Source organism: Podarcis tiliguerta, assembly GCF_965153285.1.
Source record: "Podarcis tiliguerta genome assembly, chromosome: 12".
NCBI lineage: Eukaryota > Metazoa > Chordata > Lepidosauria > Squamata > Lacertidae > Podarcis > Podarcis tiliguerta.
This window is the reverse complement of record NC_139545.1, coordinates 14,209,527-14,222,792: the sequence shown is the minus strand read 5'-3', so window position 1 is coordinate 14,222,792 and position 13,266 is coordinate 14,209,527. Positions and strand designations below refer to the sequence as shown.

Below are 13,266 nucleotides of genomic sequence, written 5' to 3'. Positions count from 1 at the left end.
ATGACTTTGCCATTACGTTTAGAAAGAGCCGCAAAGAGCATAATTCATCCTGCGCTGTGTTATTCCATTAAGGTTGTAAGTCAAAACAATATTATTGGCAGCTATAAACAGAACATCCAGTCACCCAGTCCAGTTCAGACATCACATTAAAGCTCATACTAAAGCATTTTAGCATGATGAGATGAAGTAGAAGCAAGCCTTGGGCATGTGTGCTCCCCTCTTATGTGAAGTGTGGAGGTGAGAAACATTCCCTTCTTATTTTAACCGCAGCTTAGCTTGTCATCCAATGGTTAATAGTAACCATGGTTTGTTTGTTTTAAAAAACCAGCCTCATAACCTGCAATCCATATTTCCAATGCTCTAATCAACCACAATTTATCAGATTTGGCCAACATGACAAGCAGTTATTCTAAGCTGAAGATTTCCCCCTTGCAACCACACTGGAGGGATAAATTGGAGCGCACAAGCTCAAACCTTACTGCAGCTCATTGACATTGGGCTAAACTATGGCTTGGCCTAATGTCCAAAATGGGCCAATATACTGTATGTCCCCAGTAAGAACACTTCCATAAGCCCAAATCACTAGTAGAGAGCTTTTCTAGCCTAGTAACTTCAGCTGTCTAATCATACTAAAAATGGATATTCATATTTCTTTATTTTCTATTGTTCTAGTTTATGCAATCCCCCCCCCCCCTTTCACACAATGACCACCTTTGGGCTGGTTCTCAGACGCCATTCTTGAATCATAAACCATATTGCTTCGGTTCAAATGCATTTGCACCACAAAGAAGAAGAAAGATTCCTCTGAGCAATTACATTAATCCTACCCCTTTGAACCATTTGATACCCAGTCTCTCTCTTTTTTTATATATAAAATATTTATTAAGGGTTTGGAAATTACAGAAAAAAGAAAAAGAGAGAAAAGGAAACAATATAAATTTAACAAAACATACATTACAATTACAATAAAAAAAAACCCACTACAACAATACAGAAAAAAAGAAAAAAGAGAAAAATGAAAAAACAACATCAATACATTAAACACACGCATCCAATATTCCATATCTTTACCTTTCATTAACTTGGTTCATCGACCTCCTCACACCTCCCTTTTTTGTATTCTATTTCAATTAACTATTTCAGCAAATTCTTTCCATCTTACTCAATTTTTGTTCTATAATTTATCTTAACAATCTAACCTTAAATTTTTCATTTTATCCCGTTATCAATCCACTTTTACTTAAGTTTTTAATACATTTCTGCTAAAACCATATAACTTCATTCCAGCATCCGAAGCATTTGACACCCAGTCTCGATGCCAAATGTATTTTCTAAAAATAAGATTTGTCACAACAGGAGGGGGAACCGAGTGGCATGAGAACTCTGAAATATGGTAATATTCTGTGAAGAGCCAGAGGCCTTCAAATTATCTTCATTGGCAGAACATTTAGGACCTGCAATTATGCACACAGCAATATAGCATGCACAGAGAGCTTCAGAGCTGCAAGAATCTTGGGGAACTCTAAAATTGCTTGGCGACTCCCCACCATCTCCCCCACAGCCTTCAACATCCTTTCTCAACTTGTTTGTCTTTTCTCCAGCAATCTACCCACCAAGAGAATGAGGAAGATTCACCTGTACACCTACTTTATAGTCCGGAGGTATCCTGGCTCCAAAACCGTAGACTGGGAACATTTTGTCACTGAAATCAAAAGGAAAACATGGATGCGCTATTATACTAAGCCCTTTTCATTTATTCACAAGAATACCTCAGTGAAAAAAGAAGGCTTGAAACAAGAACATTAGAAAAGGCCTGCTGCCTCAGGTCAAAGGCATCCTGACACACTCCTCCATTGTCTCCTGAGACAGATGGATGCCAACTCTAGTGTGAAAATGCTACCCTTAAAGGTAAAAGTAAAGGGACCCCTGACCATCAGGTCCAGTCGTGACCAACTCTGGGGCTGCGGTGCTCATCTCGCTTTATTGGCCGAGGGAGCCGGTGTACTAAGCCGCTTCTGGCGAACCAGAGCAGCGCACAGAAACGTCGTTTACTTTCCCACCAGAGTGGTATCTATTTATCTACTTGCACTTTGACATGCTTTCGAATTGCTAGGTTGGCAGGAGCAGGGACCGAGCAACGGGAGCTCACCCCGTCGCGGGGATTCGAACCGCTGACCTTCTGATCGGCAAGTCCTAGGCTCTGTGGTTTAACCCACAGCGCCACCCGCATCCCATACTACCCTTACCCACCCAATAGAATACAGTGGCTCCTTCTCATTGTGTTTTCTGCATGGATCACAACAAACGCAGTGCGTTGTTGCCTTGTCCTGCACCATATTAGCAATCAGTCTCAGAAATACGGGTTAGCATCTTTTACATGGTGGTGATAGTCCCGTCCCCCCTCAACAAGGGCTGTCAAAAGCAAAGTAGGTGATGCAACTTTAATTTTATGTTAATTGCCTGCTGATTGCCTACGCTGATTAAACGCTGGTAGAAGTAGGGAAGCCCTGTTTAATAATCAGGAATTGATATGCAAAAATATTCAGGAGACTAAGAAATCAGAACAACAACAACAAAGATTAAAAGGACTGAAAACTCTGTTCTACCAAAGAAGAATCAGAATTGGATTTAGAAACACCCTCCTCCTTTTCTTTATCTAAAGGGCAAGAGGAATCAGTTAGAATAGTTCAGGATACAGTTCTGCCCACAATTACATGCGGAACTGTGGACACTACTGCAACCTTGGTCTATTCACTTGGATAATACCACGGGCAACAATATCTCACTCTACTCACTAATCCTATGATTGAAACAAACAATAAAGGTGGTATTCAACTAAGGTTTACTCAGAGTAGAGCTGCTGAAATCAGTGGCCCCAACCTAGCCATGTTCTACTCTGAGTAAAAACTAGCTGTGTAGTAAACTACATATTCAGAAGTTTCTGGTACCCTTTGATATACATAAAGGTTCTGAAGCCTTTACACCACCATATAGGTTTCATAATAATTTGCATTTTAAGAAGGCAAATAACCCTGCTCTTTTGTTAAATCTAGTAAAAGTTGCTCATCTTCAGTATCCTAGATAAAGGTAAAGGGACCTCTGACCATGAGGTCCAGTCATGGCCGACTCTGGGGTTGTGGTGCTCATCTCACTTTATTGGCTGAGGGAGCCGGCGTACAGCTTCCGGGTCATGTGGCCAGCATGACTAAGCCGCTTCTGGCGAACCAGAGCAGTGCACGGAAACGCCGTTTACCTTCCCACCAGAGCGGTACCTATTTATCTACTTGCACTTTTACATGCTTTTGTACTGCTAGGTTGGCAGGAGCAGGGACCAAGCAACGGGAGCTTACCCCATCGTGGGGATTCGAACTGCCAACCTTCTGATCGGCAAGCCCTAGGCTCAGTGGTTTAACCCACAGCGCCACCCGTGTCCCTTCTATATCCTATTACCTACTAATTTCCTTTAACTCAGATGTAGGGGACCTTTGGCCCCCCATATGTTGCTCAACTATAACTTCCCCCACCCCCAGTAATTATAACTCCCAAATGGTAAACAAGGTCCTTTAACTCCTGTTTTACCTTCCAGCATATTTGTGTGGATACTAACATTGTGTTTCAAGAAGCTTCCTCTAAAATGCATAGTAGATTTCAAGTGCAAAGGCTTATGTTCATTATTACATAACCAAATACATTGGTGGGCCTTGGAAAACTACAGTAAGATAGTAGAGTCGGTGTGTGTGTGTGTGTTTTTACAAGATCACATGATAAATGTTTAAAAAACAGATTAAAATATATGCACCTACTTTAATGACTGCCAGTTTTACATTCCACACCCCACCCCTACAAATTACTCCCGAGGTGCCTTGGGGAAGTGGAATCTGCTGACTATGAAGAAATGTGTGTCTATAATTGAGCTTTTAAGTGCACGGGGATGCAAAATGCAAGTGTGCTACCTACAAGAGGAATAATTAATGAACATGGGGAATACGCATGCCCTGAAGCTAACTTCTGAAAGGCATCTATGAGTGAATTAACTAGCCAAGCTAAATCTAAATACTAAACCCATAAATTTCACTGATCAACATTAAAAGAAGCTGCTCCGGCAAAACTCACGCCCGCTCCCCACAACTCCACGAAACGAGTTCTCAGATGTGTAGGCTAAGCACCAGGATGCAGTAAGCATCTACTTTTTAAGACAACCATCAAAGCTTAGGAATAAATGAGGGAGGAACAAAGACAGGGAGGTGCCTTATACTGCTCCGCCATTGGGCCATATAGCTCAGTTTTCGTTATATTGCCCTGGCTAGCCAATGGGGTAGACAATTGTTACTGTGGTTTCATGGGGCAGCCAACTGTTTTAGACCAGGGGTGGCCAACTCCCAAGATACTGCGATCTATTCACAGAGTTGAAGAGTGGAAGTGATCAAAGTTCAGGTCAAAGTTGTTGAGGAAGGAGGTAAAATGTTGAGCTTTTTTTAGGGGAGCCACAGTTGTTCAGCTTCTTTGGGGAGAGCCAATGATCTACCAGATCACGTCCAGTGATCTACCCGTAGATCATGATCTACCTGTTGGATATGCCTGCTTAGGGAAGCTTTTAATGTTTAATAGGTTATTGTATTTTAATATTCTGTTGGAAACCCAGCCAGATGGACGGGAAATAAATAAATAAATAAATAAATAAATAAATAAATAAATAAAAATATAGACTAATACTTGAACTAGGATAATAGGAGAGAGGGTCTCTTAAGTGGTAGTCCCCCATTTGTGGAATGCTCTCCCTAGTGAGGTGCACCTGTATCCATCATTATTAAATTTCAGGAGAAATCTCAAAACATTTCTGTTTGCAGCTGAAGAGCACTGTTCCTAGCGACCCCGATATAACTGGATGCAAAGTTTTTAATGCTGTTTGTAGGATGTTTTAACTGCAACTGCTTTTAGGTGTTTTTAACTGTAATTCTTTTCAGAATGTTTTGACTGTTTTAGAATATTCCTGCTTTGCATTCATTTTAAATTGTAGGTCTATTTGCCACTCTGCGCTCCTTTGAGAGGAAAGCTGGGTAGAAACTGAATCCATCCATCCATCTATCCATAGAATAGGTTAAAACACAAATAGCTACTTAGGATAATGTGTTGCAATAGGACATACAGCATGATGCCGTAACCAAATTCAAGCTGATAGTGTATCATATTTAGGGCCACATGTTAAAATGGCGCTTTCATTTAAACGTTATTTAAACATAAAGCTTCATGCACACATTTGCTAAGCTGGGAACACTGATTAAGCCTGCAGTCCTATTTACATACCTGGGAGTAGGTTTGATTGAACTCAGTGGAACTTACTTCTGAGTAGACCCACCTAGGATGTTGTGCCATTCTTTCATTGCACCCACTTTGTAGATACAGTGAAACCTCGGCTCCTGAATGCCTCTGTATTGGAATTTTTCAGCTCCCAAACGCCAAAAACCCGGAAATAACTGCTCCAGTTTTCAAATGATTTTCGGAAGCCAAACGGAAGTTGTCGAATGTTTTGGAAGTCGAATGGTCTCTTCCGGAACGGATTACGTTCGACAACAGTGGTTTGACTGTACAGTGGTACCTCAGGTTACATACGCTTCAGGTTACATACTCCGCTAACCCAGAAATATTACCTTGGGTTAAGAACTTTCTTCAGGATAAGAACAGAAATTGTGCTCTGGCGGTGCAGCGGCAGCAGGAGGCCCCAATAGCTAAAGTGGTGCTTCAGGTTAAGAACAGTTTCAGGTTAAGAATGGACCTCCGGAACGAATTAAGTACTTAACCCGAGGTACCACTGTATAACAAATAAATGTTACTGCTACTATTTTTCTTATCCGAAACTTAGTTTACAATTTGAAGGGCTTGCTGGTAGCAGCTCAAAGGGAAAGACTAAATTGCGAGTCAGCTTCAAAGGAAGGGAAGTGCAATGGTCACAGGGGAGATGCATAGTCACAGGAAACTTCATTTCTTCTTTGTGCTCCCCAACCCACAGCAGAAGCGTTGCTTGTTTCATGAGAACTTTCCTATTGACTGGAAATGCAATTTCTGGGATTATAAGGAGAATTGATGCCATGTGACTGTGGGGAAAGGATGGAGGAAGGAGGTAGTCAATAGCAATCATTTCTTATCCCTGCTCTTTGCTGGCACTCATATAATCGGTCGTTCTCCGGGGATTTCATTCCAATTTGCAGAAGTTCCATTTATGCTCCTCTAGCAGAGTTCCACTCAACTCTTTCACTTGCCTTTGAAAAAAGGTTTCATTACCATGCAAATAGCAATCCTTTGAAGCTGGCTAATTACTGCACCCTGTCGTGTAATACACGGAATACAACAGTAAACTCCTCGAGAATGATCTAGAAGGCATTATTAGCATCAGGGCTGACAAGGCACTCCCTGTCAACTTGACAGCCGACATTTCAGACTGGTAAATAGGTTCTGGGTACCACCTACCACAAGGTCCTGTGTGAGTGCCTGGAGGTGGTTGGAGGATGGATGGCGGCTAACAGATTGAGGTTGAATCCTGACAAGACTGAAGTACTGTTTTGGGGGGACAGGGGGCGGGCGGGTGTGGGGGACTCCCTGGTCCTGAATGGGGTAACTGTGCTCCTGAAGAACCAGGTGCGCAGCCTGGAGTCATACTGGACTCACAGCTGTCCATGGAAGCGCAGGTCAATTCTGTGTCCAGGGCAGCTGTTTATCAGCTCCATCTGGTACGCAGGCTGAGACCCTACCTGCCTGCGGACTGTCTTGCCAGAGTGGTGCATGCTCTAGTTATCTCCCGCTTGGACTACTGCAATGCGCTCTACGTGGGGCTACCTTTGAAGATGACCCGGAAACTGCAATTAATCCAGAATGCGGCAGCTAGACTGGTGACTGGGAGTGGCCGCAGGGACCACATAACACTGGTCCTGAGAGATCTGCATTGGCTCCCAGTACGTTTCCAAGCACAATTCAAAGTGTTGGTGCTGACCTTTAAAGCCCTAAACGGCCTCGGTCCTGTATACCTGAAGAAGCGTCTCCACCCCCATCGTACAGCTTGGACACTGAGATCCAGCACTGAGGGCCTTCTGGCAGTTCCCTCCTTGCAAGAAGTGAGGTTACAGGGAACCAGACAGAGGGCCTTCTCGGTAGTGGCGCCCGCCCTGTGGAACGCCCTCCCACCAGATGTCAAGGAAATAAGCAGCTATCTTCTTTTTAAAAGACATCTGAAGGCAGCCCTGTTTAGGGAAGATTTTAATATTTAATGCTATATTGTTTTAAACACTTGATTGGAAGCCGCCTAGAGTGGCTGGGGAAATTCTATAAATTATTATTATTATTATTACATATGACCAGGGGCGGCCGATCCTGTTGCGTTGCCTGAGGTGAAATGGGAAGGTGCCGCCCTGCGACTCTGCTCCCCCCTTGCCACCCCCACGAAGCCTCGCTTACTGGGGTGACACGGCGGAACCTTCTGAGTTCAGATGAGTTCTCCTGAGATTTCACTGGGTTCTCGTGAGATTTTGCCAGATACTGGAAGCCATTTTTCTTTGCTTCTGCAGCAGTGCGAGAGGCACCCATGTTGCTCCCCTTGGGTTCTGCTGCCCAAGGCGGCTACCTCAGCCTGCCTCATGGAGGGCTGGCCATGTAAATGTTTCAAGACCACTTGGAAAATAACATTTTTTTCACACCGAAGAGGTAAGCAGATAGAAGCTCTGATACTCAACCAAGGATTCAAATGACCAATGGGATTTCTCTGTACGTTTTCCCCCCCCATTCTGTGGAATCTATATGTTTTACCTAAAACGCTCAGGGTGTCTTCAGAGCGTCACTGCTTTGCCAGAGAGATTTAAGCACATACCATAACTTATCGAGTTTGTGCAGTTAAAGTGGGTTCAAGAACTGTCACCGTACTGCAACAAATCTGCTTTTAAAAAAAGAATCAGACTTTTTGTGTTTTGGAATGTGAAGGGGAATGAATGAATGATTAACAGGAAGCTGTATAAACACCCTGCAGACTCAGGGTTGCACTAAAGCTTCTAGCACTTAACCACCAGCTTTTACATATTATTTGAATGCTATGCTGTAGAAACGACTCTGAAAGAAATGTGGTTATCTTTTCACCTGTCATAGTCTTGGCAGATCTCCCCAACAGCTACCAGTGCCTTCAAGTATTCGTTCGGCTGATAGGGGTGGATATAGTGGAGTGAACAGCTGTTCCGGGGATCGCCGTTTGAGGCTGTAAAATCTATAGCTACCTGGAAAAGAATGGAGGGGAAAACAAGATATACTGTATAGCTTCACTGCCGTGTGCGTCTGTCTTCCTTTTCACACTTCCCTAAATCCGCCTCTGACTGTAGACCCGGGACAGGTTACAAATCACAAAAAGCAAAACCAGCATCAATAAAACTCACACAGCATACCAAAAAAAGCAGCAACATTTAAAAGTAACATTTTTTTTTTAATTTTTACTATATTTTCTTGTAGTCCTTCTTTCCACTAGACGTGCCCGAGGCACTGGGGGGTGGGGAGGAGTGGGCAGGAGGAAATAAATTCACAATGAAACAAAAACAGCAAATGGCTACAAAACAGCAATACAGATCCAGAATTGACAGCAGTCAAAATATAGTAGAGAATATGACTTAGGATTTCCAAAAGGTCCAAGGTCCAAGGCCTATTGAAAGAAGATCTTAAGAACCGTACTGTATTCAGCATGAATGGACATCATGTTCAATTCATTCTCAGAGGAGTTATCTGATGTAGATCACTTTCCTCTGAATAAACAAAGAACTGAGATTGTAAGGTGGAGACTTCCTTTCCCCTCTAAGGTACTACGTGGCTTGTCTGCCTGAGGAATGCGCTGTAGTAAATGTTTTGGGACTACAACTCCCATCATCCCTGCCCGCGGACTGTCTCGCCAGAGTGGTGCATGCTCTAGTTATCGCCTGCTTGGACTACTGCAATGCGCTCTACGTGGGGCTACCTTTGAAGGTGACCCGGAAACTACAACTAATCCAGAACGCGGCAGCTAGACTGGTGACTGGGAGTGGCCACCGAGACCATATAACACCGGTCTTGAAAGACCTACATTGGCTCCCAGTACGTTTCCGAGCACAATTCAAAGTGTTGGTGTTGACCTTTAAAGCCCTAAACGGCCTCGGCCCAGTATACCTGAAGGAGTGTCTCCACCCCCATTGTTCTGCCCGGACACTGAGGTCCAGCGCCGAGGGCCTTCTGGCAGTTCTCTCATTGCGAGAAGCAAAGCTACAGGGAACCAGGCAGAGTGCCTTCTCGGTAGTGGCGCCCGCCTTGTGGAACGCCCTCCCATCAGATGTCAAAGCAATAAACAACTACCTGACATTCAGAAGACATCTTAAGGCAGCCCTGTTCAGGGAAGTTTTTAATGTGTGACATCTTAGTGTATTTTTGGTCTTTGTGGAAGCCGCCCAGAGTGTTGTTGTTGTTGTTGTTGTTGTTGTTGTTGCTGTTATTATTATCCCTAGCTAACAGGACCAGCAGTCAGGGATGATGGGAGTTGTAGTCCCAAAACATCTGGCTGGCTGAGTTTGCCTATGCCTTATTATGGGGGTAGATGGGTAGGGGTTAGTCTAGTTGGGCTTTGGGAACATCACTATTCAAGGACACTCATCCCAATTTCACCCCACTCCCACACCAACTTTCTACAAAGGGTCGCTAAGGAAAGATAGGGGGCCAAGAGTTGAACATGGATGGGTCAGGATAGGCAGTCCAATTACACAAACTGAAACAGAGCTGGAGACCATACTGCCCTCCCCAGCCAAGCACACAGACACACAATGGAGATATCTAAACAGAGCAAATGATGGAGAACAAATCAATCACACATACTCCAGGTGAAGCCTTCTAGAACAGCAGCTAAGGGAGCTCATCATCAATGATCAGAGGGGAAGGCACCTCTGACCCCCCCGACAATTTTAGTGCTGCCAAAAATGCTTCTCCATCTTTCCAACTGATTTCCAAAGCAAACTGCAAATGCCGGCAAATCTCAGCATGCTTAAAGTAAATCACATTATTTGTTTCAAGAAAACTTATCGATGTAAAACAAATGAAACACACCGTCTCTTCCAATTATATTACAATGTTCATTTGTTTAATTATAAGCTCAAAGCATGCAGAGCTTAATTTAATCCCCCACACTCAGGTGCTTTCAGGTTCACACATCTGTCTAACATAAAATCGCTGCAAAATTAAAATGTTCTACATTGGGAGGGGTGTCTATGTGTGTGTGTCTATCTATATATACACATATCTCCACACACACACACTCCAGGCAGTGTCATATGCCTACATTCATTTCATTCTCGCTGCTCAAACTTTATTATGATTACTATAAAACTAATAATTGGTATTTCACTTTCCATACCCAAATAATTTCATAAGCTAATTAACCGTTCCTCATTTCTTTTACCAGATGGGAGAGAGCTTGAAGGTGAGCCAGGAGGCAGAATTAAAATTTGAGCTTTGAACAAATTTTGATACACCATGCCCTCGTTTCTGAGAGACGAGAGTCATCTGGCAGCAAAAAAAAAGAAAGAAAGAAAAAGAAAATAAAGTAAAAATAAAGTTTTACTTAACCTTTTATAGAGCCCACGGTTTCTCTTTTTGGAAATGTCTTAGTGTTTTTCTAGTTCACTGAAAATGGGATTGTGTCATCGTGGAGTCTCCTCTGTGAACCAGGACAAACATGCAAGACAAATGGGATGATCGTATGAACTGAAATAATAAAAATGTAATGGAAGTTTAAAAGGGGGGTGGGGTGGTTAGTCACACAAAGACTAAGTTTCCACCAGAAGACAAACAAATACAACAAAGTTTCCACCAGAAGACAAAAAAATACTAACTGGAAAGTATAGAGGAAAGAGAGATGGTGGTTGTCAACCAAGTCAAAGATGTCATAAGCAAGGCCTTATCTGAAGATTGTAACGTATGGAGGTATGGATATACAGTGGTACCTCAGGTTACATACGCTTCAGGTTACAGACTCCGCTAACCCAGAAATAGTAGCTTGGGTTAAGAACTTTGCTTCAGGATGAGAACAGAAATCGTGCTCCGGCGGTGCAGCAGCAGAACCCATTAGCACCCATTAGCTAAAGTGGTGCTTCAGGTTAAGAACAGTTTCAGGTTAAGAACGGACCTCCAGAACGAATTAAGTACTTAACCCGAGGTACCACTCTGTGTGTGTGTGTGTGTGTGTATATACCCCCCCCCTTAAAACAGGGGTCACCCACCTTTTGCAGCCAGGAGGTAGTGCACTTTGAATTTTGAGAGAGTGCTGGAGATGCCAGTCACAAAACCATAACATAACACTAAATGCCTGCCATGGGGGCAGGAGGAGGAGATGTGGAAGACCTTGACTCTATATCAACCTGACCTATATCTCCCTCCTCTTGCACCTGTTCTTATCTCTCCAATCCTGCAGCTTCTCCTGCCTCTGACTCTCCTGGAAGTTACAGGCTCCCACCAGATCACTAATCCCTTCTTCCCAGTCAGTCAGTCTGTCAGTCTCCAGCCCCACTTCTCGTGCTGCCCACTCATCAGTATGCAGCCACCACTCCTCTGTGCCCAGGAGATGGGCACATAGGTCACCTCTCAGTTTCTCTTTTTCCCAGTCTTAAGTTCAGTTCCCCGTGTCTCTACATCAATTAGCTTTCTTAAAAAAAGTAAAAAGGGGTCCTTGTGAAAATTTATCAGCATTTTTGTTTGAATTTCTCCTCACACATTTTTGCATGTGATTTTTCCTGATAGAAACAGCTATTCCCCCTACTAAAATGCATCTTTGTATGTTACTGTTGTAAATATATGCATTTGCAGGCCACACTTTATACCCTGGGTATTTGCATTTTTGTCTACCTTTCATGGGTGGAAAACTGTATTGCAAAATTTGGAGTAGTACGAGTCTTGTTTTGCTTCAAATGTTTTTTCGGAAAGTGCAAATTAGGTACGTTCCCCATTAAACGTGAAATTAATCTCCCTTGTGAAAAAGGGCTTCTGCTTGCACAAACTGAGTCAAGGCAATTTTTTGCAGCTCCTCCTCCTCTGCCTACTGCAGCCCTCCATGTCATATCTCATTCTACTGTAGAGCGTGTCCCAATCCCCAGGAGCCAGATGGGGTGGATAGGTGAAAATCAGGTACCCCAACATTTGTGAGTGGATGCACTTTAAAGTAAGGAAGAGCCAACAGTGGACACAACCCGCAAAGTTTTATCCAGTCTGGGCACATCACGTTAGGTTTATGGGCAACTGATTCCCTCCCTTGAATTGAATCAGAATTGAATCCATTTCCCCACTCATATTTCCATTGTACTCAAAAGAGCTACATGGAAACTTCAGCCATGTGAGCTATGAGATTATTTCTCTTTGGCGTCTAATGCAATGCCACCCAATTGCCCTGGTCAGCACAGATCCAGATTCAAAGAGCATTTGTTTAACATTTTTGCATAGAGGCACCCTGCCCTCAAAGGGATGGCTTGATCATGATGTCTTTTAAAATGATCCTGAAAGGACCACACATTTGCTTTTATTTATCAGAGAGGTTCTTTCCAGCCAAAAATGATGTGCTTACAAAGGATGTGCAGAGCATCTTCAGAGCGCCCAGCATGATGCCACAAAAGCTCTCATTAGCTCTTCAAATTAGCAGGTACATCATACCATGGCTTTTTGTTCGCAAACCCATGCTTAGCGTCTTGGCTCCCTCCCCTATCAAACAGCCTTTCAGATCACAGCTGCAGCTCATTGTCTGCACCCAACTTGAACTCAATGGAAACATAATTAAATTGAAAACAAAAAGAGAGTGGGCTGACTTAGGAGTAACTCCAGAACTCTGCACCTGTGTTCGGAGAAAAACTGTCAGGAAAAAAAAAAAGCAGGTCCTTAATGCCATTAAGGCTCCCATCAAATTATGGGGCCTATTTTCTTCTGTGGATATTGCAATAATTGTGTTTTAAAAACAACTAGAATCATGTTAATAATTTTTAAGCAACAAGACTTTTGCACAAAGGATGAACCCTGTTCATCCAAAGTTGGGATGACTAAGTTCATTTTGGCAAAAGTGTTTTACAGGGCAATCCTATGCCTATCTCCCCACATGTAAATCCCATTGGGTTCAGTGTGGCTTATGCCCAGGTAAGGATGGGGAAGAAATTTGATTCCACTTGCATTTTAAGGTGATCTTACCAGATTTGCACTTTAGCCATGCAATTCTCCAAGCAATGTGTACAAAAAAGCACCTATTTG

General features: G+C 43.1%; 1 protein-coding gene across 4 annotated transcripts in view; it reads right to left on the bottom strand.

Moving 5' to 3' along the window:
* Nucleotides 1-13,266, bottom strand: part of CPNE4 (copine 4) — a 199,372-nt gene that overhangs the window by 13,014 nt on the left and 173,092 nt on the right. For 3 of the 4 annotated variants that reach the window (XM_083404983.1, XM_083404982.1, XM_083404984.1), the window contains 2 exons: nucleotides 8,119-8,252; nucleotides 1,636-1,702 (listed from right to left, as the gene is read on the bottom strand). In XM_083404983.1, coding sequence (XP_083261109.1) covers nucleotides 1,636-1,702; nucleotides 8,119-8,252 — 201 coding nt within the window. The remainder of the gene's footprint in view (nucleotides 1-1,635; nucleotides 1,703-8,118; nucleotides 8,253-13,266) is intronic. The other variant, XM_083404985.1, reaches the window with a different exon arrangement.